Source organism: Artemia sp. Qi Xiang Cuo, chromosome 8, assembly GCF_049724085.1.
Source record: "Artemia sp. Qi Xiang Cuo chromosome 8, ASM4972408v1, whole genome shotgun sequence".
In the NCBI taxonomy this organism is placed as follows: domain Eukaryota; kingdom Metazoa; phylum Arthropoda; class Branchiopoda; order Anostraca; family Artemiidae; genus Artemia; species Artemia sp. Qi Xiang Cuo.
In genome coordinates this window covers 40,791,757-40,816,038 of record NC_142801.1, presented here as the reverse complement: position 1 = coordinate 40,816,038, position 24,282 = coordinate 40,791,757, and the positions used below count along the sequence as shown (strand labels likewise).

Genomic DNA, 24,282 nt, shown 5'->3' with positions numbered 1-24,282 from the left:
CTAATTCTCCCCTCCCCCCACGGAAAATCAAATTGAATTGTAATGTTTCTGTTGTTTTTTTTTAGCAGTGACGCCCAAGTTCAGCAAGATTTATAATAACTATTCCAAACATTTGTGATGACATTCACAAGAAAATTGTTTATTCAAAAATTAAGATCCTAAGTAATTTTTCCCGAATTCGTGACCAACCTAGATCGTTTTGTCACACTGGAAAATGGTAATAAGCCGATTTTCAAAAACAAAATCATAGTACCATTTTAAAGAAAATATTACAGATAAATAAATAGATACATAGACAAAATAATTATTCGTTTCATGATATAGATAATACCTATTCAAAAAAAGAAGTTAATCAACCAGACTATACTTAAAAACAAAATAATAAATCAATGAACATCTTGTCAACATAAACATATTTACATAAAATTAGCCTATAATGCCCCTTCAATTTTCAATATACTTACCCCAAGGAGTCTCTCCAGACACCTAAGAGTATCACAGCTCTCATTTCCGATCAAATTTACTACCTACTCTTCATCATGGGTCCCACATACAAATATGCTATTTCTTAAAACATTGAATGTTTTATGATCAAACAGAACATGAAACACACTAATCCATGCATCAACACACTGGGCATGAATAAGTGCCTCATTTTTTCTAAAAATTTTAACATATTTTTTTCCTCCTCCAAGAGATAAACAATTAGCCCTTAATTCTACAGCTTACCTTAGTACCTTCCTTTTTAAAACTACCTTAAAATAACAGACTTCTACAAGTCTCTCTCTCATCTAACAATATACTTTCAAAGATTCTACTACTTCCTTCTTTGTGTGTCATGTCTCAATTTCTTGGTCTCTAAAAACATATTCATTTTTTTTAAATACAGACATACTCCGGATCCCAGCATTTATCTTAATTCCAAGAAGATAAGTAATTTCACGATTCCCCCTCGGAATTATCCCAGGATTTCTCTCATCAACCCCCTTAAGGTTGGGGCTTGTTTGCACCTACGTGGCAATTTATTCACATGTTTACATAGATTTACAGGCCTAACAGCCCAAAGAAATCAATCTCTATTAGAGAAAAGAGTACCTTATCTTTTCCATGACCTTGTCGAGCTATCAAATCATACTTCACTTTTCCCTCGGCATCCAATTGTAAAGCTAAAGCGTTGGACTTCTTCTCTTGGCCAGGTTTACCCATATTAAGTGGGTACTGAGCAAAGTGAATTTCAGGATAGGCTCCGCCATCACCAAAGTCCTAAAAATCAAAAAGATAAGGAGACAAAATATAAAATAAAATCATCTTCATTCTGAAGATGAAGAACTTTTATCACTTGGTTATAAGCTACGAAATTCAAAAGTAGCGAGTGAGAAAATAGCGGAAACGTGTCTGATCCAAAAAGGGATCAAACTTTGGTTAGAAACCAAGAAATCAAAGACGGCTCAGTGGATGAAGTTTCCAGACGAATGCTACGATCTGCTCAAGCTTCCCCGCGCTGGCTCGGACGATGCGAATGATTCTAATTCAGACGCTTAGAATTTTTTGTTTTTTTGTTAATACTTTGTGAGGTTTGTGGGGTAGCTATAATTCTGAAAGTAATTAGGAGTGAATATTGGTAAAATTAGAGCAGTAAAATTGATGAAAAAATTAAATTTAAAAAGTATTATAACTGCGCCATGAGAGAGTGTTTATGCGTAATTTGCCGCTTGCATATTCTTGATTTCTCTTTATACAGTGAAATGTTTTTCCTTTTCGTGTGTTCGTGCTTACTTTTTTTTTCCAGAGTTACGGGAAACTTTTGGGTTTATAAACTTAAGAGTGGTCTACTACGCTTCTGAAACGTTCTGCCATTACCTCCCTTCTGCATGTTGATAAATGATGATTTCATGTTCAAATTCTCCCTAGGGTGCCTCCTCGTCGAAAAGCCATAGTAATGCTAGATTAGTAGAGCTGGAAGAAAATTTTTTGGATTTAGAAAATATTTTTGATTTAGAAATTAATAATGAATCAGATACCCCGTTATTTGATAAAAGTAAATTTCCTAGAAGCCGTTATGAAGATGTGTGTAATTTAAGCAAGGGACGCTCTGACTCTCAGCTTACTGTTCTTCAACTGAACTGTCAAGGGTTATGCTCATCGTTCGCGGATCTAACGACTCTTTGTCAACAGTTGCAGCCAGATGTAGTCGAACTTTGCGAAACCTTTTTAACAAGACAAACAGATACCCTTCTGGAAATACCTGGATATACTTCCCATTTTTTGCACAGAACAGCATTGGAGAGAGGAGGTTTAGTTATTTACACACGGCAAGAGTACTCGGTATGCATTAACAAAGAATTAACCCGGAATATAGAAGGAATTTACTAATCACTTTTCCTGGAAATATGTTTACCTTCACAGAAGAAATTAACAGTTGGAGAAGTATACCGCCCACCGGTAGGATCTGTTTCTTCATTCTTGGAAAACTTAGCCAAATATCAGATCATCTACAGAAACAAGGGAATGAAGCTATCTTAATGGGGGACTTCAACATCAATCTTACTCTTCCTCTATCTTCCGGTGCGACAGATCTACTTAGTATAATGTCTGCTTCGAATATGTACCCCTCGACGACGATTCCAATCCGAGTAACTGCGACTTCCCACTCACTGATTGACAACATTTTTTCGACTCTGCCTCCAACATCAGCCTCAGTTCTGCTATCCGACCCTTCAGATCACATCCCTCTGATTACAAATTTCAACATACAGCATAAATATCCAAAGCCTAATGCTTCGATTAAGCAGGAGTTCACTACCTGGACACTGAATGACGAGAACTTGAAAACTCTTAATCAAAATCTGGAGAGCACATCCTGGGAAAGTGTTATGAATACAAATGATGTTAATTCAGGATTTGAGGAATTTCATAAAATTTTCATGAGAATGTATACGGATTGCTGTTGTGAAAAGCGTTCAAGGAAGACGGGACGGAAGAATCAACCCATAAGCCCTTGGATTCGTCATGGACTGCTCCAGTGTATTAACAGGAAAAATAAACTGTGGATGGATTACACAAATGACCCATGCATTGCAACGCTGGAGAAATATGAAAAATATAAAAAATGTCTTCGATCAGTTTTACGTAAAGCTAAAAGAGATTATTTTAGTGGGAAAATAGCTGAAAGTGACAAAAATTCTCGGAAAATATGGAAGGTTGTTAACTCTATACTGCGTCCCTGCAGCCCCCCACCTGAGCTTCCATCTAAATTATCTGTCAATGGGGAGACAGTAACAAGACCAGATAATGTTGCAAATGCACTGGGAACATTTTTTGCAGAAGTGGGCAGAAAATCAGCAGATTCTGTTGGGAATTCCGCGAAGAGTTTTAAAGATTACCTTGGCCCGGCATGCACTATATCCATGGCAATAGCACCTGTCTCTCTATCTGAAATTCTGCTAATCGTACTAAACCTAAGAGACAATTCGGCTTCTGGGTTCAACCGAGTACATACCAAAGTGTTAAAAGCAGTTGCCCCTTCAATCATAGAGTCCCTTTCTTACCTCATAAATTTGTCTCTGCACAAAGGTACTTTCCCAGAACTGCTAAGAAAAGCTAAAATAACTCCACTGCAACAAGGGGGTTCTTGAATTAACCCAGCTAATTACAGACCTATTTCTATTCTCTCTTTTTTTTGATATGTTATTGAAAAACTTATGCAACAAACGCAACTACTGTCTCTAGAAAAAAATGGGTTTCTTAATAATCACCAATTTGGGTTTAGACCAGGGCGGATCACGCAGGATTCGCTAAAGGCGTTAAGTTTGTGAAGAAACAAGGCTTTTGATTCTGGTCTACTACCTGCAGCGTTTCTGCTTGATATCAAAAAAGCATTTGATAGCATGTACCATTGGATTCTCCTCGGGAAACTGGAAAATATAGAAATAAGAGATGAAATTCTGGATTGATTCAGATCATATTTGAGGGACCGCAGCATTTATTTGGGAGAAGATCCTGGAAACGATGTGCTTATTAACTGCGGTGTCCCCCAGGGCTCAATATTAGGACCATTACTTTTCCTGATCCATGTTAACGATCTGAGTCAAGTGCTGAACCTGGCACAAACAAATCTTCACTGCTGTAAATTGTGCCAGGATGAAAACTCCCTCCAGTCGAAAGGTGAAGATGATGAGCTTATAGTCTTTGCTGATGACACCAAGTTTCGGTTCTGTGAAATGGATAATACAACGCTCATTTCTAAACTAAGGGAGGTTCTGGAGGGGAAATATATCTTGATGGATGCTAACTAACTTGTTATTAATGTTGAGAAATCTTGCTTTCTATTTTTTTTTCTGGGGCGGATGTGTCCACCCGGAGATATGTGGTATCCGGACATCCAGAGGTGTGATTAGTTGGCCAGAAAAGCATTTTGCAAAATACCTTGGAATCCTCCTAGATGAGAACCTATCATTCATGCATCATATTCAAGCAGTAGAGCTGAAGCTAGCCCGGAATTTTGGAATAATAAAAAAAATGAAAAGCGATTTGCCACAGAAAACACTGGTCCTCCTGTACAACGCTCTTATAAAACCCCATTTACAGTATTGTGCAATGATCTGGCAATCAACTTTTCAATCCCAACTGCGAAAACTAAATTCGATTCATCAACGATGCCTGATATTAATTGGAAAAAACTAAAAGTACTTGTTATCAGAGTCCCTGCATCAATTATCATGCTTGACCTTTGTGTTCAAGTTTTTAGCTGGAGAGCTGCCATCTGCGTTTAAAAGATTATTTCGACCTATTTCAAACCAGCATAATTTGCATACCCGATCATCATTAAACCTGCAATTACCCCTCACCCCGACCGTGCGATCAGATTTCGCTCCTAACGTAGCTTGTGCAAAGATATGGAACCTAATCCCAGAAGAGCTGAGAGGCAGGAGCTCCCTCGCATCATTTAAAAAAAGAGTAAAAAATCATTTAATAGCATTACAAATGAATAGTTAATATAAAAAAAAAGAATTAAATGTAAGCAGTAAATTTAAATTACAAATGTATGATTTTTAAATATGACGGGGTGGTTTCCCCTGAGGGTAAGGAACGGGAAGGTAATAGTTTTAGTTATTTGGTAAATGAGGGGTATGGTTGTGTCTGAGATTAGGAGCGGTGACCATTCTGCGTATTATGTTAAATTGTAATGATTTTGGTTCTCGGCGTCCAGGAATGGACTGAGTATTTTGATTATGTGTGATTTATTCTTTTCATTTGTTAATAAACCCATTGAACATTGAACTTACAAATATATACACTATCCTCCACTACAGGAGCTATTAAAGTGTCTCAGTATGTGCGATACTGAGAAGATGGTACTGAGGAAACATCCTGTGATAGCACAGTGGTTGGCCCTCTGCTTGGTAATATTAAGCCTGGGGTTTGATTACAGCTGCTCCAAGGTTGGATGGCAGGCTTCGTACCTGTCCCACTAAAAAAAAGCACCCGAAACTGGAACATTGATTTGATGCCCTAGGTGCAATCAGTGGCACTAGAGTATCTTTTTCCTATCTTCCTTTTTATACAGATTAAGTAAAAAAACAAGTTTTTTTTAAACTGAAAGTAAGATGTGACATTAAAACTTAAAACGAACAGAAATTATTCCGTAATGAAAGGAGCTGTCTCCTCCTCAACGCCTCACTCTACGCTAAAGTTTGACTCTTTCTCACAACTCTATTTTTTTAAAACAATAAAAAACTTTAGCGTAAAGATCGAGGCGTTGAGGAGGGGACAACCTCTTTCATATACAGAATAATTTCTGTTCGTTTCAAGTTTTAATGTCACTCCTTACTTTCAGTTAAAAAAAACTTGTTTTTTTATTTAATTTTTGAACGTTATTGAATTAATGTAGGTTTTTATTTTGGCTCATGACTAATCAAAATAAAATTTGCATATTAATTTTACTTTTATTTGGTTAAATGGCTTTCTCGAAAGTTGTTTAATTTTATTTACGAACGTTTTTATTAGTAATAAATATACGTAATTTACGAAGTAACTTACGTAACGAACTTCTATATTCATATAGAAGTTCGTTACGTCTTCCGGAAAGCACTAGGATGGCTGAGAGTGTGTCCTCTTTTAAAAATAGGTTAAAGAATTTCTTAATGAATAGGGATGGCTGAGGGGCGGGGGGGGCTGTAGTCTTTTCTTGTGTAAGGATTGGTTTGCGGTTCCCATGAGGTTTATTTCTTATTTATTTATTTGATTGCATTATTATTATTTTTTTTTTTCATTATATATGTGAGTAAGTTTTTGTTCAATATATATATGAGTGAGTGAAATAGTGAGTCCTGCCACAAACAAATCTGTATAGATTTTCACGTGGTAGGTCTGTTTGATATGTTTTTTTTTGTGAATATTGATATTTAATAAAAATGAATTTCACTCTCTCTCTATATATATTTTTAATATGTACATTAGGAAGTTCGCCCCCTAGTCAATACATCGCTCTTTGCGCTATAGTTTTTTTTCCAATTCTTTAAAAATTACCCCTTAATCACAAAGGCTGTTAATTAGAATATATAGCTCTTATGAAAGTACTAAAAAATCTTTGGCTTAAAGAGCGAAGTATTGACTAGGGGCCGAACCCAATCATACACGTAATGATTTCTGTTCGTTTTAAGTTTTGATGTTGCTCCTTACTTTCAGTTGAAAAACTTGTTTAATTTATTTAATTTCTGATCCTTTTTTTAAATAATGCTGGGAAATCCGGCACCCCCTTCATAACAATGTCTCTTCCCCCATGAAATTAACATACGTAGCGAGCTTCACCCATGATCATATTTCATTGTTTAAAAAAAATAGAGTTGTGAGAAAGAGTCAAACTTTAGCGTAAAGAGCGAGACATTGAGGAGGGGACGGGCCCTTTCATATATGGAATAATTTATGTTCGTTTTAAGTTTTAATGTCGCTCCTTACTTTCAGTTAAAAAAAACTTGTTTTTTTTTTATTCAATTTTTGAACGTTTTTGAATTAATGCAGGTTTTGATTTTGGCTCACCGTAGATCAATAATTAAAACAAAATTTGCATATTAATTTTACTTTTATTTGGTTAAATGGCTTTTTCGAAAGTTATTTGATTTTATTTACGAACGTTTTTATTAGTAGTAAATATACGTAACTTATGAATAACATACGTAACGAGCTTATATACTCATATATGTTTAATACGTATATTAGTGGGTTCGCCTCCTAGTCAATACCTCGCTCTTTACGCTAATGTTCGAATTTTGTTCCAATTCTTTAAAATGACCCCTTAATCACAAAGGCCGTTAATCAGAATAAATAACTCTTATGAAAGTTCTAAAAAAATTTTTTGCCTTGAAGAGCAAGGTATTGACTAGGCGGCGAACTCAATCATATACGTAATAATTTCTGTTAGTTTTAAGTTTTGATGTTACTCCTTACTTTCAGTTGAAGAACTTTTTTTTATTTAATTTCTGATCGTTTTTTAAATACTGCTGGGAAATCCGGTGCCCCCTTCATAGCAATCTCCCTTCCCCCATGAAAAAAATCCTCTCACATAACCCCCGACCCCCCCCCACTAACAGAAAAAAATACCCCCTGAAAACGTCTGTATACTTTCCAATAACCAATACTATATACTGTAACCAATACTATACGTAAACATTGGGTAAAGTTCATAACTTTCAGCCCCCCCGGGGACTTTGGGGGATTAAGTCATCCTAAAAGATATAGTTATTGTATTATCAACCATGCTGAACAAAATGGCTATCTCAAAATTTTGATCGGGTAACTTTGCGAAAAAAATGACCATGGGAGGGGGCCTAGTTGCCGTCTATTTTTTGGTCACTTAAAAAGGGCACTAGAACTTTTAATTTCCGTTCAAATGAGCCCTCCCACGATATTCTAGGACCACCGGGTCGATACGATCACCCCTGGGGAAGAAACAACAACAAACAAACAAATAAACATGCATCCATGATCTTTCTTCTAACAAAAAATATAAAATTCCACATTTTTGCAGATTCGAGCTTGAAACCTCTACAGTAGGGTTTTCTGATACGCTGAACCTGATAGTTTGATTTTCATTAAGGTTCTATAGCTTTTAGGGGGTTTTTCCCCCTTCTTTTGAAAATTAGGCAAATTTTCTCAGGCGCGTAACTTTTGATGGGTAGGACTAAACTTGATGAAACTTATATATTTGGAATCAGCATTAAAATTTGATTCTCTTGATGTATTTATTGGTATCAAAATTACGTTTTTTAGAGTTTTGGTTACTATTGAGCCGGGTTGCTCCTTACTTACAGTTCATTACCATGAACTGTTTGAAAAATAAGTAAACCAATGTTGACAAAAAAAACAAAACTGAAAAAGCCAGCTCTAAGGCTGGCCCATGGTAAAGCTACATACTTTACAGCCATAAGAAACCACATATTTTACAGCCTGAGAATATTCATAGATTCCTTTTTCACAAACTGTGAGAGAACCTTCACCTGGTCTTATGGATTCTGCTAAAAAGAAAATAATCCTCTAGACTTGTGTACTCATAAAAAAACAAATAGTATCACACACTATTATATAGTATAAATTCCCACCCAACCCCTACCAGAATGAAAGTGACCAACCTGCTCTCCTGTTTTTGTTTTGACTCCCTCCCCTTACTACTAGAAAAAAATCCCTCAATATTACCTTAAGGATTAGATAGACCCATGTGCACCAATTTTATTACCTTCCCACTTTACTCATGACCAAATGTCAAAATTGCTGAAAGGGCGAACTACTACAGAGTTATTGCAAGTAGTGTATTTTGAATAAAGATATAAAAGGTGGGACATACAGCAATTTGTCTGACAGTTTACTCTAAAAAAAAGGTAATCATAGCAAAAATGTTTAGTACATGATAATAAGATGTTCATATTATTCAATTGTTTTATAGGAGCTAATAAAATTGCCAAAACACAATCATTACAAAGATAATGATAAAACAAACCTCTAGTAGTCTTGGCACAAAATCCTTTCTTTGCCCATAAGGTGGAACAGTTTTTGCAGCCAAAACCAATGCTGATGATATCCTATTGGCAGAAACTTGATTGGATTTTCCTTTATCTGAGTCTCGGTCAAAAACAGGCTGAGATGGCCTTGGTAAGACACTGGAAAAGAAAGAGAGAAATGCAAAAAAAATATCATTTCTCACATTCCTCAACATCAGAGTCAGGGAGAGGGTGAATCTAATCACTAAGCTTTCATTTGCCCAATACAGCAATGTTCAATGGAAGCAAAGATCACTATTCTTCACCTTTCCCTGGCTAGAAAAATGGAAAAGGGACATTGGAAATAGAACATACCTCCCCAGATCTTGCTAATAGATTTCTGTCTGAAATTGTTGACGATGCAACTTCACAACAAGCTAGATTTCTCAAAAAGTCTCTATTCTTAATAATTATTAAAGTAAGAATTGAATCTAGCTCATTCAATAGTTGGTGTGCACCATATACAAACTGCTTAGCTTATAATAAAGCTTAAATGAGCTTTCATATTGACATGTAACAAATTACTCATGTTGGTGCTATGTTTATTAAGTTGCACATACCTTTTCATACTACTATCTACCCCTTCCCACACAATCCCATATTAAAGCATCATTATGAAGAATAATATATATTTTCTAGGTATAAGGAATAGTAATTTTTAGCTTGTCTTGGCTATGAAAAGCAGTATTTTTATTAAGATTCCTAATCTAATTGGATTGTAAATTAAACCTAAATGTTTAGTTTTTGTACTAATAGAGAGTTGATTTACCAAACAAGGAAGTAAAGGCAATGCTTTTCCTATAATCTACATACCCTAAAACTTGCTCTTGGTGAAAATTGCCCCCTCAAAACAACAATTTCTATACTTACCTCAATCCTATTTACCCCAACTATCAATAAAATTTGTTGACAAGAATTAAAGTCCCTGTTCAAAGCCATTGACTTTGATGTAAACTAAAGCAAGGGATACCTTTGGGATAAAGCTTCTAGTTTCAATGTATTTTTATCAGCAGATGGCGAGTAGCATACCAAGATCATCAACGTGAAGATATATTTCATGTGAAAAATTTGTTTGTTATTAAATTCCTTACATTATTTTAAAAAATCTCACATTATGTTGTGTTACATAGACTCCAATGGCACAAACAGCTGTAATATAATGTAACTTCTTGTTGTGAAAATATATGTAATATGTGTGAAGCAGTATGAAAAGCTTGGCATCATAACACAGGGGTAAAAAAACACCTTATACAACTGATGACATAGCTCAATAATCAGACCCCTCTTAACAATTAAACCAAGACCATAGTATCATTTTGGGTGCCTTTAGATTTAAATATACATATTGGGAGAGGAACATCTGGACAGAGGGCACAAAAAGCAACCAAGTCTCAAAAGAACTTACATATTAATGTGCATGTATATGTATTAGATTAACAATACTTTTTAACTACTCAGGTCCTTGCTTTGGCCCTGTAGTGTGTTGCTACTAATAGCTGAGTTTCAACTCTGGATAGAATATTATCAAGCTGAGATCAAACCCACTGTGCAATCAAACTATTCTTTTATTTAACAAAAGTATAATAAACTATGCTACATTGCAAAATTCAGCCAAATAGCTTTTCTCAAAGCAAAACAGATCTATAATGATATTGGTCATTGGAAGGTTACCCATGTTATTTTCTTAGCTAAAACCAGCATCTAGGTGATGATTACAATGAATAGTTCACCTTCAAATTTTGTACTCATAAAATATCTGATGTTTCATAGCAGCAAAAACTGTAGCCAGTCCACTTGCTCAAACATAAATAGAGAACAATCAGTTTCATTTTGATAGTATGTTTTGGAAGTCCTTGTTAAAAATTAAAGGAATATTGGCATCATTGACTGCAATTAGAAGAATTTAAGAGAAGGGTGTGGTTTTTCTTGTGACAATCTCACAAACGACCCCCCCCCCCAACAAAACATCTTAGATCTTCCCCTGTTTTACGTTGTAAATATATAAAAAATACATGTGTTACTGGGTTATTTGCCCAATTTTCAAGCACAAAAAAAGTAGTAATAATAGTAGTAAAAATACAACAACAAAAGCTATGGTGGTAGTTTGCAAGGCATTGAAATTTGTACTTTTTACCCTATTCATCTTTCTAAATTTATGGCGTTTAACTGAAACTTGGCAAGAATTATTGTCATTCAATGAATAGGGTACTCATTTTACATTTAGATGCATTTTCCTTAGGTTGATATTCAAGTTTAGAGGCTTCTTGGAAAGTAGTTGAGTTAGGTGAATGACACTCAGAAATGAGTCCAGAACCAAAATATATGCCGAGAAGGAAATGTCAAGCTACTATGTCTACCCTTTTTTTAGAGCTAAAAAGATTGCCTATATGACAGGTCTATACCCACATGAATTCTGACAAAAAAAATTTTTTACCTCAATTTTGAGTTTTTTATCACTTTTTCATTGGCTTCAGTTTTCGAAAATGCAATTCTTGTCATTGTAAAAGAATTTAAGCCATCTCAAGAGTTTTTTCTTAAATCTAAGATATCATTTTATTACCTTATTTTAAATTGCAACTTGGAGCTATCTAAGGATGTCTCCTGGTAAAGCTCCAGAGTTGATGATTGAAGTTGTTTTCTATCTTATTTAGTAACCAGGTGCAGTTGGGTGATCAGTAGCTTCCCAGTTTAGTTTACACTCACTCAAGGACCACAAAGCATCCAGCCTTTGCTTGGACATGTCAACAGATTCAGCAGTATCTATGTCTTCAGAGACAACTGCTGGCAATTCTTGAGGAAAAGAATTGAGTGCACACTCTGTTTAATATAGACTGCTTAACAAGTTTAAGATGATGATATCTGGGCCTTGAATTAGGTACAACAATTGGGAATAATGCTAGGAGTGTTTGCTGTCATTAACTTGTAGGTTAGAATGGTATCACCTCTATTTCTCCTGTATACAAGTGTTGGGAGTTTCAGCATAGATAATCTTGCAGGGTAAGAAAGCTCCCATATGCCAGATATCACTTTGGTAGCATAACTCTGCATGTCTTCCAAGACTTCTATATCTTTTTGAAAATACAGAGAGGCTAGAGACCCTCTGACTTCAAGCTTGGGTCAAACTAGTCCCTTATAAAGCAGACTAAAAAAGTGGAAAGGGTACACTTAATAAGCACCAGCACACTTCTTGGCACAGGCACTAAATTTAATTTGTTGTCAATAGTGACTCCAATATCTTCCTCATCATTTACAGATGAAAATTGGGTGGCCTGAAAGAAAATAAAGATGGACATTTTGCCAAAGTGAATAACATAACACATGACAACATTGAACTCAAGAAGCCAAGCCTCAGCCCATTGATCAAGCAGTCTAATATTGTTTTGTAGAAGGACATGATCTTCACATGACAAGGCTAGTCCAAAAGCTTTGAGTCATTAGAGTAGTGTTAATTTACTGCTGATAGTGGAGTGAGCATCATTGATAAAGAAACTAAATAGTGCATGATCCAAAAAACTTCCCTAAGGAATTCCATTCAAAACTTGCTTAGAAGAAGAAAGAATACACTTACCAGAGCCCTCAAATAACTGAACACACTGAGACTGCTGGTGCAGAAAATCAAGGATCCAGAGCAGGGATTTCCCTTCAAGCTTGAATGATTGTTGCTTGATTGAAAGTCACTTGTGACAAACTTTGTCAATAGCTTTAGAAAAGACAAGCAGAATCATATCAGCAGGCACCCCAGAATCAAGCAACTAAGTGATGTAGTCATACAGTTTAAGGAGATTTGTATCAACAGATATTTGAGAACAAAAGCCATGCTGTGAGCTGTGCAAGAGATTATTTGCTTCAAGATGCCAAATAACCACAGAGTTGACTATTCTTTCAAGAACCTTAACAATTACTGATATATAGGTCAATAGCAAGGAAAGCAATTAAGACAAGACTGTTTGACATTCATGAAGGATACAAGGATGTCTGCAGTCTGGACCACAAAATTTTTTAGTTTTAAGGGACATAAATTTCTTTAGAACTATTGTATCAGTGATCAAAATTGGTTCCATCTCAAGTGATACAACATATACAGGAGGTGGGGAAAAACAGCACTGGAATCAAGAGGAAAAAACAGATGAGAATTGTTGGTTGAAAATTTCCAATTTCAGCTCTAGATCAGCAACTGGTTGACTATTATGCAGGATATCAGGAACTGTGTCTTCTGTGACATTTTTGAGAGGCATAACATCAGAAAGATTTTGGGTAATCTTTAGCAACCTCAGCCAATCTCTCCTCAAACTTTCTCTTGAACTCCTTGATTTGGTTAGTTGCCTGGTTAAAAAAAAGTTTTGAAGACTTGATAATTTTCTGAGGTTTTCTTTTTTTCTGTAGCAATTCCATGCTTGATGTTTTCTATTAATTAGACTATTTATTCCAAAGGTTAAAAAAAAGTAAACTTTTGGCTTGTTTTGCCCAAAATATTTTAGCACAAGACTTTTCAGCATGCAAAAATTCAGCTTTCATATTAAAAACTCTCATCAATATCATTGGTAATAAGTTGATCCCAGCTGACTTTGGCAAGACTTTCAGAGACTAGTTTGTAATCAACATATTTTTTTTTGTTTGGAAGAAGGCTGTATAGTAGGCAAACATAGTTCTGAAATAACTATAACACGGTCACTGTTACTGATGGGTGTTGATATTACATTTCTAATAAAAAGGTCTGGATTGCTGAGAATAACCTAATCAAGAGTGTTGAAAGCTAGACCATCTCTGAAACAAGTTGGCTGAGATATTATTTTATAGAGAATTTTCAGAGTGGCCTGACAACAAAGAAAAATCTCTATCACAGAAACTGGATCCATCATCCACTATTCAGGAAGATTAAAGTCTCCCAGAAAGACAAGATCATAATTTGCAAAATCAGCCACAATTTGCGATAGAATACCAGGTTTGCAGCCAAAGTAGATTCAGAGTTTGAAACACTGCATTGGGGCTTCTACATACAACACCCACAACTATTGAGGATCTTTGGTTGTGTATTTTTATCTAAACCAACTCAATCCAATTATTGGTCTAGTAAAACCTTATAAGATGGGATCCCATCAAATATAAGAGCAATAAATCTGTTCATCAGGGTTTAAGTGGAAACTTCCACAACCATACACATCTTAAAACATTAGGGAAAAAATAGGAATTAATTTTTAATAAAAGAGATCTTCAATCTTTAACTCGTTTTTTCTTACTTCTTCTAAAAAAAAGCACCTGGAATCCTAAACGGGCTCCTTTCGGCTTCTAACTGCACTTTTCTTCTTCTTCGTTAGAAATCACTTGGACTCCATCATTTAGTGTCTTTCTGGCCTCCAAGTTGCTGGATTCTTCGCCATGTCATTAAATTTATATTCTTCCAAGGAGAGGGGGGGGACCTAAATTGGCTTTTTCATAAGGGCCAAAAAAGGGAAGCGTAGGGTCCTGCTACCATTTCCCTGCAATTTAAGAGTAAACTCGGCAGGTTCCTCTACGGCTCTTGAAACAGGACCCTCCCCTTCTTCTGCTTTTTTTACACTTATGGGTGTCATTTTAAAAATAAAGAACATATGTGAAAAATCAGCAGAAAATGAACAAAAGATATATATCATTATGGAGCTTTATAAATTGTAACTTTTGATTACTATAGCAAAGGGAAAACACAACCATTAATTGCCAATAGTCTGGATAAGAATCTAGTGACTGGATTAATAAAATTATGTAAAAATATAGGCTAACCCTAACATCTTGTAAAAAAAAATAGGAATAACTAAAAATATAATCTATTCTATGCATTACTTTGTTTATTATTAAAATTATTCTACACTTCAAATTATTGGCTGTTGACTCATATGTTTTTGGAAAGACCAATTATTTTATCTTGTAATATTTATCCTTTCCCCATATTTATTCCAAACATGTGACTTTTATTACCTAGCCTGAATTGCAAAGTAGACACATTAAATTCAGGGTTTTGCTTCAGAAAATCAAAACAATAAATGCAGACAAGAAACATTCAAGTATAACAAAACAACTTATATTGAAATGTCAATCTAATCTGTTTGGCCTGATATAGATAGATAGATAGATAGATAGATCGTGTATTTCAAAAAGCCCAAGAGCCATATACACACAAAAAATATGAAAATAGAAAAATTACAACAGAGCAAATTACAAACACACATTAACATGAATACATAGCGAAAAATACCTTCTGGTAAAATACCAAAAAAAAAAAAAAAAAAAAAATTTAATTCCATATAATTAATAATAATTAATTGTAAAAAAATTTCCTTCTTTTTAATCCCTTATCTATTTACGCACCAAAAAGAAATATTGTGGTTGGATTACTACTTTGTAAGATATTAGGAAGCAGCAAAACAATCCCATGTAAGTAATTTTCCCTTAAATCAGAGAGCACCGGGCACTTTCAGAGAAAATGGACCAAATCTTCGTCCTCCTCCGTACAAAGAGGACACACATACCGACCATCAGGATGTACTATCCCCCTGTCGAACCCCATTTGTCTACTCTGGATTGGAAGACAATTCGCCCTAAGCTGAATCCATCGACATAAAATCATAGCCGGTAAATTGAATTTAAAATAAATTTCCTCTCCAAAACTAGGTTTAACCTGATTATAATGATTCAATGTAGCAGAATTTAAAAGCAGCCGTTGCCAATACTGAATTTCTTGACCCTCTAAGATAAATCGTACCTGGCTTACTAAATTTGTTGGTAGATCAGGGGAACCAAGACCGTCATTCCATAAGTAAGCCATTCCCACACTTTCTAGTAATGACCTTATTTGGGATGGCCACGACCTTTTCGAATCATAGCTCAACATCTGATAATAAGCAGCAGTTACTAGTCTGTCTTCATTGCACCTAATGATCTTCAACCAAAATCTAAGCATCAAAATAGACCTACGTAGTTTTAACGAAAACAGGCCCATATCACCTTTCAGAACCTGTGAATGAGTTGTCTGATGTAATCCAAATAGTCTTTTATAATACTGGAGCTGGAGGGACTCCAACTTCTGTGCCGCTTCTCCGCCCCAAATCTCCGCTCCATACTCTAATACTGGTAAAATTTTTGTATTAAATATTCTTTTGTGCATTTTTTGGTTTTTAATTCCCATTATCGTCGGATTTCTAAAAATTACAGACATGGCCACTTTACCTCTATTAATTAATTCATCAACATGACTCTTTAAACTTCCATTTTCCAATAAAACAAATCCTAAATATTTTATTCTTTTACTTACTTTAAGTTCCTTATTATTAAATTTATAATTATCTTCGCCACTTGTTTTCCTTTTTTTAAAAATAACAACTTCACTCTTTTCAACATTCAGCCTTAGTTTTTTTTTATCTGCAAATAATCATCTATAAGACTCAAAAGCGTCTGCAGATCTTGCGGTGTGCTAGCCACCAAGGCAATATCATCTGTAAATAATAGTAGTGATAGTTTATGGGTCCCTAGACTAACATTCGGAGCCCATCTATTCTCTAGATAATCAACAACATCATTTATAAAAATTTTAAACAATTTAGGAGAAAGAGTGCTGCCTTGTTTTACACCCAGCTTAATATTAAAAAACCTAGAAAACCTGTTACCAACTAACACGATTCCACTCACACAAATATACATACTCACTATCAACCTCACAAACAAATGAGGGAGGCCAATTCTAACCAGGGCATCCTTTAATAGCTCTCTGTCGACACTGTCGAACGCCTTGTGGAGGTCCAAAAATCCCACATAAAGACAAGTTTTTCCCTTTCCGTATTTATCAATTAATGCCTTTAAAATAAATATTGTATCTACCGTCCCGTACCCTGTTCTGAAACCTCCTTGTTCTTCATGTATTATATTCTTTTTATTTAACCATTTAGAAAGCCTTGTATCTAGTATTTTCTCCATTATCTTACTTAAAGCAGGGACTAGCGCTATTAAACTATAATTTATGTGCAACTTAGGGTTACCTCTCTTAAAAAGCGGCATAAGCAATGATCTCTTCCACTCATTTGGCCATTGTCCTGAAGTTAGCACCTTATTACAAAGAAAAACAATTATCGACATAAAAATTGAAAGAAAATTCTTAAATAACATTATTGGTACACCATCGACACCCGCAGCCGAACCTCCTTTTAAATTCTTGAATACAAACTTGAACTCATCATTACTCACTTCCCCTACTAAATCATAATAATGTTCCTTCATGGGATAAACAACCATCTCTGTGGTATGTGTTACCTCTTGTAATTCTGCGCAATCACCTTCCATGCTTTCTAGGTAATCAGGCCATGAGTTGGCGTCTGGAGCCACCTGTGTCTTTCCTTTTCATTTCCAATATCATTCCTTATATAACCCCAAATTTCTTAAAATCTTTATTTCTAAAATAATTTGCCATATCCAGTTTCTTCTTAATCTCAAACTCTTTTTTTTTCCTTTTAATTAACCTTTTGTAATCTCTTCTTTTATCTTTATATTCGGCTAATCTTAAACTTTGCTCATCAGGTTTATCACAATCTTTTAAAAGATTCAATAAGTATCTGACCTTTTCTTTCATTAACTTACACTCCAAATAAAAATATCGCTAGTTTTTATTTTCATTTTCATTCAGATTACACGATACTGCACAACTGCAAATTATTTCATTTAACTCCATAATTATACCATGTCTATCTTTTCAATCTTATTCTAACGCTTTCAACTTATTTGTTACATGCAACTTCATAAGCTCCCTTTTAAATGTTTCAAAATCATTATCATTTAAATCATATCTAATTCTTTTTCCTAAGCCCTCTAATCTAAGCTCCCCATTAGATAAATTTATAACTCGAGGAACGACCTCCTGAAGCTTCCCAGTCTTCAGCTCAAGCTTAATAGCTCTATGATCGGATCCAACTAAATCTAGTACATCAATACCAATCGATTCAGGTACTAATTTCGTATTAATCAGCACATAATCTACAACACTTGGAGTTGGGCCCGAAAGGCAAGTGAACTCGCCCAGACCCTTATCATTTCCAAACCTTCCATTTGCAATGATCAGACCATGTTCCCCGCAAAGCGTCAGGAGCTTTCTTCCCCAAACATTTCTTTTTCTTTTTTCATCCTTATTACTCCGCGGTAGTCTACAACAAATTGGGACCAAATCCCCTAAATCTGGGATTAATACATCTGGAACCTCAACCTCAACGCCGGTATAAGCATTGAAATCCCCCATCAAAACGCACTCAAAATCACTAAAACTTTCTTGTATTAGCGACAATTCATCATCTAAAATTTCCCAAGTATTTTCTCGACTATAAGAACTATTTTGTGCAGGGATATACACAACGCCCAAAATTAATCTCTTCCTACATTTAAAACAAATACGCAGCCAAAGTAAATTTTCAGATCTACTATTAACTCTTTCATAACCAAAATACCACCATAATGTCTATTATTTTTTGCTGGTTTATACACAACCTGTTCAACCAAATACCCTGGGAGAGGTGATATAGGAGAATGATCGTTCCAGGTTTCAATAAACGAAATCACATCAAACGAAAGTAATTCATCATATAAATAAGGCAGCTTATCACGTAGTCCTTGTATGTTCCATGACACTAAACTCAGTATATGGCTCTTTATTTCCTATGCGTCTATGCTTTCTGTCATTGCAATAATATCACTAGCGATTTCTTGGAGATCCTCGTTCCTGGCCTCTGTCGAAGAAAAGGCAAAATGGTACTACTCACGACTGCGACTATTAATATCTGTTAGCACTCGCTGAATATTATCAACAAAATTACGGGAAAAACCACTGCGAGGTCTTCTGTTAAGTCCTTTCCTTGGAGAATGGTTTCCTCTGGGTGCCAAGTTACGAGTGCCTGGTCGATGTAGGTCATTAGGGCTTATAACAGCACTAGCAGGTCGTTTAGTTGCCGATACTGCCTGAGAATAGGCTGTTGATGGTATCACTGTCTTGGCATCGCTATTACTGGCATCACTATCTAGCCCCATCGGGATAACAGCAGGGTAATTTGGGAGTCTAGCACTAGGGGGTGGACCAATATTTTTAACTGGCGCCAAGTTACATTTAACCTCAATCACAGCATTTCCATCGTACCTAAATAGTCGGCCTTGGATAAACAGCTTGTCACCTCGTAGCATTGCATCACGGCCGTCGTTCTGTGCAAGATTCATAATTTCCTTTAAGTGTTTACGGGCTTCTCTTTGTTTAGCTGTGTAATCTGGGGCCACCGATAGACCTCCCTTTCTCAATAAGGAACTATTTCTTAAGATATAGTCTCCGATTTCGACCGAGTTTAGCTTCACTACTACTGGCCCTGATTTCAATCTAAAAATGTCACGTACATCATATCGACTTATTTTGAGAGAAGGCATAGCACGGTTTAATAAATCCATTATTTCTTGCTTCACAGTATACCCATCATGGGGTTGCGGAGTATAATTATAAATAATCAAATTTGTTCTTTTCTGCTCTGTTTCGAGCTGGTTGGCTCGTTCAGATATGATTACTAGGTCTGATTTAACATTTTCCAGCTCTTTTTTAATTTCTTCATATGTCTCAACATTTCTAGATAGCTGTGTACTAATGTTATTCATATGTACTTGTAAGGCAGCAATGCTATCCGAAAGTCCAGGAATTGCATTAACTTTCTCCGAAAGCGCTGGTAATAAATCCAATTTGAAATTTATTTCTCGCAAAAACTGGGCATTTTGCATTTTCTCGGCCTCTAATGTTTGGTTTGCCATTTTCACACTTTGGATATTGTCAATGTACAAATGTAGTCCTTAATTGATCTAGTATTGTAACAAAGCAATAAGTTATTTTTCTTGTTTTTGAAAAAGATATTCACAATTTTGGCACAAAGCCACACACAGGTAAAAAATTGGTTACGCAAGCTGTCCAGATTTAATCCTTTATTTTATCCGATTGAATTGCTCTTAACTCTCTGAACTCTGAATCAATTATATGATAAGTAATCAGACTAGCTCAAGTAGAAAAGCATGAAAGGTTTGTTATAGAAAACATGAGACCTGTCTTCCTTAAATGATTATTTGCAGGTTTATGCACTATCTTTGAATTTTTAAGTGCAAAAAGCATTTTCAAATTTACTGAATTAGTTTTTCAATATTATTTTTCATAGTTCAGTTTCAAAACACTGGTGCAACTTAGTGCATGAATTCTGACCTTTAATATTTTGCAACGACCAAAAGAAATAAAGAAACACTGGTTTTGGGGTATGAATAGACCTAAGATGGGACCAGGTGACAACATTGTTTTCATTTTGATGTCCTTGGTACTTTAAAAGGATCTGAATATGAGTTGTTAAAACTTATAAGTTTCATTTAGATTTGAAAGACTACTGATTTCTAGCACAGAGCCAGATCAGGTAACATTGAGGAGAGTCTTATCTTATTTTTGTCCCTCAGTTTATTTCAAAAAGTTTCATTCACTTATCTCAACTATTTTCTATGATAGCAAGAAGCAACTCAACTATTTACTATGATAGCAAGAAGCCATTCAACTAGTATTTCACCAAAAAATTACCAAATTTATGGATCCCAAAGCAACCAACACAGTATTTTTTTTTTCTTATTCATTTAGTTTAGATTGGAAGAAAGTGAATACATAATTGAATGCTTTTTTATGGTCTTCCCTATAATTACTTCTGTGGAAAAGTACAGTTTGAGCCTTTAAGGGGCCGCAAAAGGTTGTCAATAGTGTTTAGACTAGACCCCGGCGCCGCGCCCGCGGATCGACTGAACACCGCCAACGAGAGGCTCCGTCAACCACCGTCAAAGTGTCACTATGCTGCCGGCAGAGGCAGTGGCGTTTGGCTGACTTCAAATTAATTTTGCAGCAAACCTTTATTGCATCAACTGCAAAGTTGGAGCTTTTCTTTCTTGTGTGGTTTAGTATTTTGATTTTTCTGAGTAGAAATCAAGCAGGGCTTGCACTATCCCCAAATTTTCAGGTGTTTCCCCAAAAATCTATGCATCACCCTGAAAAAAAATTGGTTCCCCAAATCCCCAAAAATCAAGCAATCATGGTGCCACCCCTAGCAATTTTCCCCAAAAATCTATGCATCACCCTGAAAAAAAATTGGTTCCCCAAATCCCCAAAAATCAAGCAATCATGGTGCCACCCCTAGCAATTTGTCACCAGTGACTTTCCCTGCCAAATATTACATTGCACACCATAATTCTTCACTATTCTCTTGTTCATTAATTTTTGTCTCTTTTGTTGCTTTGCATAAAAACCAGACAGATGCAATATGCAATTGCAAATATTACAATATACACAGTTCTTCATATGTTGACAAAAAAAGTATCATCTTTATGAAATGAGTTTAAATAATTATTAAAATCAAGCAATCATGGTGCCACCCCTAGCAATTTGTCACCAGTGACTTTCCCTGCCAAATATTACATTGCACACCATAATTCTTCACTATTCTCTTGTTCATTAATTTTTGTCTCTTTTGTTGCTTTGCATAAAAACCAGACAGATGCAATATGCAATTGCAAATATTACAATATACACAGTTCTTCATATGTTGACAAAAAAAGTATCATCTTTATGAAATGAGTTTAAATAATTTCAAATGCAGTTTCCCAATTGCTATTTCTTACATGATTTGTAGTCAAGAATTTTATTTTCAAGTTGAATAGAATTATAGAACGCATTTACTACTATACAGCTTCAGCTTTCAGTTGGATTTTGAAATTGGTAGCCAACAGATTGTTTCTACAGCTGAAAATGTAAGTTTGCAGAATTCTTTTTTCTTTTGTTGTTTTTAGATAAGATTTTCTTAATGTTTAATGCTCAATCATTGAACCCCTGATAGACTAAAGAAAATACAATCTTCTTTCTGAAAATTTTTTACCCCCCCCCCCCCCCAAGAAAAAGACCCTTCTTTTGAGACAAAATTTAGCTATAGACTAAGCTATGTACAAGGTTAGGGAATTAAAAGATTGAAACGGAAGTTACCCCAAAAATTTGATTCATAAAAAAATAGTAAATTATTGCCTATAGGGGGGGGGGGGGAGGGATAGGGGGCTATTATTTTTAAATGATAATTCCTCATTTTTTTTGTTTTATTGAAAGCAGGGATACCAAACAGATAATTATTTTTTCATTTAAAGTGGAGACGGAAGAAAATGATATCAAATTCCTTGGGAAACCATTGAAATATTTTGATAGACCTAGGGCCCCCCATTGGGACTTGTTCATTGTCTTGGGTATTTTGCAATTTCTCATAGGCTACTGGCCTAATTTGGCTTTTGTGTGTGCTCCCTTTTAATTAGATTCTTTGGATCTTATTGAATGCCACTGCAAATCTATGACTCAGTTTTCCAATAATTTGAGGTATATCTGAATAATTCGACATTTTTGTTGATGTCTTTGTACCCCTTTACTGATACCCTCATTTTTTTTTCAAGGATCACTAAGCTGTTTGACATTATTTTGCATGTTTGTTTGAACCATATAGTGACCTAGTTAATTATTAAGTAAATTATTTTTTTAATGTAAAGCTGAGATGGTATTCTATTAAGGTGGCATCACGAGGGGGTAGGGGGTAGGGAGGTATTACATTTAAACGATAATATCTTGATATTTTTTTTGAAAGCAGAGATGCCAAAAAGTTAATTTTTTTTATTTAAAGCAGAGACATCATCCTATCAAGGTGGTATCCAGAGGGGGGGGGGGGTAGGGAGCTATCATATTTAAATGATAATGCCTTGATTTTGTTTTTATTTTCTTGAAAGCAAGGATGCCGATAAGTTACTTTTTTTTATTTAAAGCAGAGATGGTATCCTATGAAGATGGTATCCAGAGAAGGGGGGCATAGGGAGTTATTATATTTAAGTGATAGTACCTTGATTTTTTTTTTATTGAAAGCAGGGAGGCCAAAAAGTTGAAAAGTTGACAAAATTTAACAAGATTTTCATGGGTTATACTTGATACAGCACTTGTATAGTTTTATCATCCAAAAAACAAGGGACACATGCGTCCAACCCATTTTTTTCTTATTGATAAAACGAGTTTACTTTGAAAACATTCATTCATAAGTACCAGGCAGATTCACACTAAAACAAATTGGTGTGACAACAGCAATATTGACATCACCACCTAACATTGCACTCAAGTGACAATGGCACCCTTGGTCCAGTGCCCAAGTTACATTAAAAGGTCAGGTCATAATAAAAGCTTTCAATTTGTGTGGTTCATGGAGGAGTCTTTGACAGCCTTATGACCTCAGGGTACTAGATGTTGCAATGTTCTTATGTATCTACAGTGGTTTAAAAAAATTCAATCACCCACAAATGATGACCAAAAATATGTACACATAACATTTTATAATATTATAACAATTTTTTTGAAGAAAAGCAAAAAAGGCTAAATGCCCCTAACTATGCTTGAAAGCTATTTCTAAAAAAAAACTCCTTGGAGATTTCCATGGATATGACCATAGCAGAAGCTTTGAGCCTGGGTGGGGATCAAAGAGGAGTCTTTGATTATTTTGACCACAGATGACTTATTGTTGCAACTTTCTTAAATTTGGTAATTTTTGTGAGCATTTGAAAATCAAAGCTTAAACTCAATAACTGATACTAAGTCTCCTAACATTTTGCTTGGATTAAAAGTGACAAACTAGGAAGAAAATCTCTACATCTTCCTGGAGCTACTTCAGTCTGCATATTATTTCATTTAATTACATCGATGAGCTGTTCATTTTCTACCTAAGAAAATAGCTGGCACTTCATTTTTCTTTATACCGAATAAACCATTGAGTGTTTTTTTGTTTCATTGTAATTGAAGTTTTCTCATGTGAAGTGTTAGAAGGCCTACTTGCCCCACCTTCAGTATAAGAGTGTGAGGATATGTTGCAACAGTGCTTGTCCTTCACCTTGATAAATGTTAATTTCAAGCTCAAATACAGACAAAACAAACCGGAATCAATGGAGATTCTGTATCACTTCCTAATTGCATAAATTTGCAGTATTAAAAATCAGTTTTAAAATAACATTCGACAAAATGACTAGGATACGTTTACTAGGATTTATATGACATGCAAAGGCAGCCGCAAATATACTGGGTAATAAAAAGAGAAAAAGAAAAGAAATAGAATTCAGGCAGAATTTAACTTGACATTCACCATAATGATTCCTGATAAAAAGAAAACAATGCATAGCAGCAACCTCT

General features: G+C 35.2%; 2 protein-coding genes across 3 annotated transcripts in view; both read right to left on the bottom strand.

Annotated features, from left to right (window-relative positions):
• The window catches only part of Bx42 (Puff-specific protein Bx42), a 51,049-nt gene that overhangs the window by 24,169 nt on the left and 2,598 nt on the right, over positions 1 to 24,282 (bottom strand). Inside the window, exons 1-3 of one of the 2 annotated variants that reach the window (XM_089093424.1) lie at positions 11,593 to 11,815; positions 8,993 to 9,152; positions 1,096 to 1,263 (exon numbers count right to left, since the gene is read on the bottom strand). In XM_089093424.1, coding sequence (XP_088949550.1) covers positions 1,096 to 1,206 — 111 coding nt within the window. In that variant the 5' untranslated portion in view covers positions 1,207 to 1,263; positions 8,993 to 9,152; positions 11,593 to 11,815. Of the gene's footprint in view, positions 1 to 1,095; positions 1,264 to 8,992; positions 9,153 to 11,592; positions 11,816 to 24,282 lie in introns of those variants that run through there. The other variant, XM_089093423.1, reaches the window with a different exon arrangement.
• Positions 11,680 to 19,823, bottom strand: LOC148949406 (uncharacterized). Its single transcript, XM_089093568.1, has 2 exons — positions 18,803 to 19,823; positions 11,680 to 11,822 (listed from the first exon to the last, which is right to left on the bottom strand). Exons 1-2 carry the CDS (start codon positions 19,821 to 19,823, stop codon positions 11,680 to 11,682), a joined length of 1,164 nt encoding a protein of 387 aa, XP_088949694.1.

Coding starts and splice junctions, on each gene's coding strand:
- LOC148949406 (XM_089093568.1), bottom strand. CDS start 19,823: ATGGCAAACCAAACATTAGAGGCCGAGAAAATGCAAAATGCCCAGTTT. Junction 11,823..18,802: donor AGATATTAATAGTCGCAGTC/GTGAGTAGTACC, acceptor CTTTTCCTCAAG/AATTGCCAGCAGTTGTCTCT.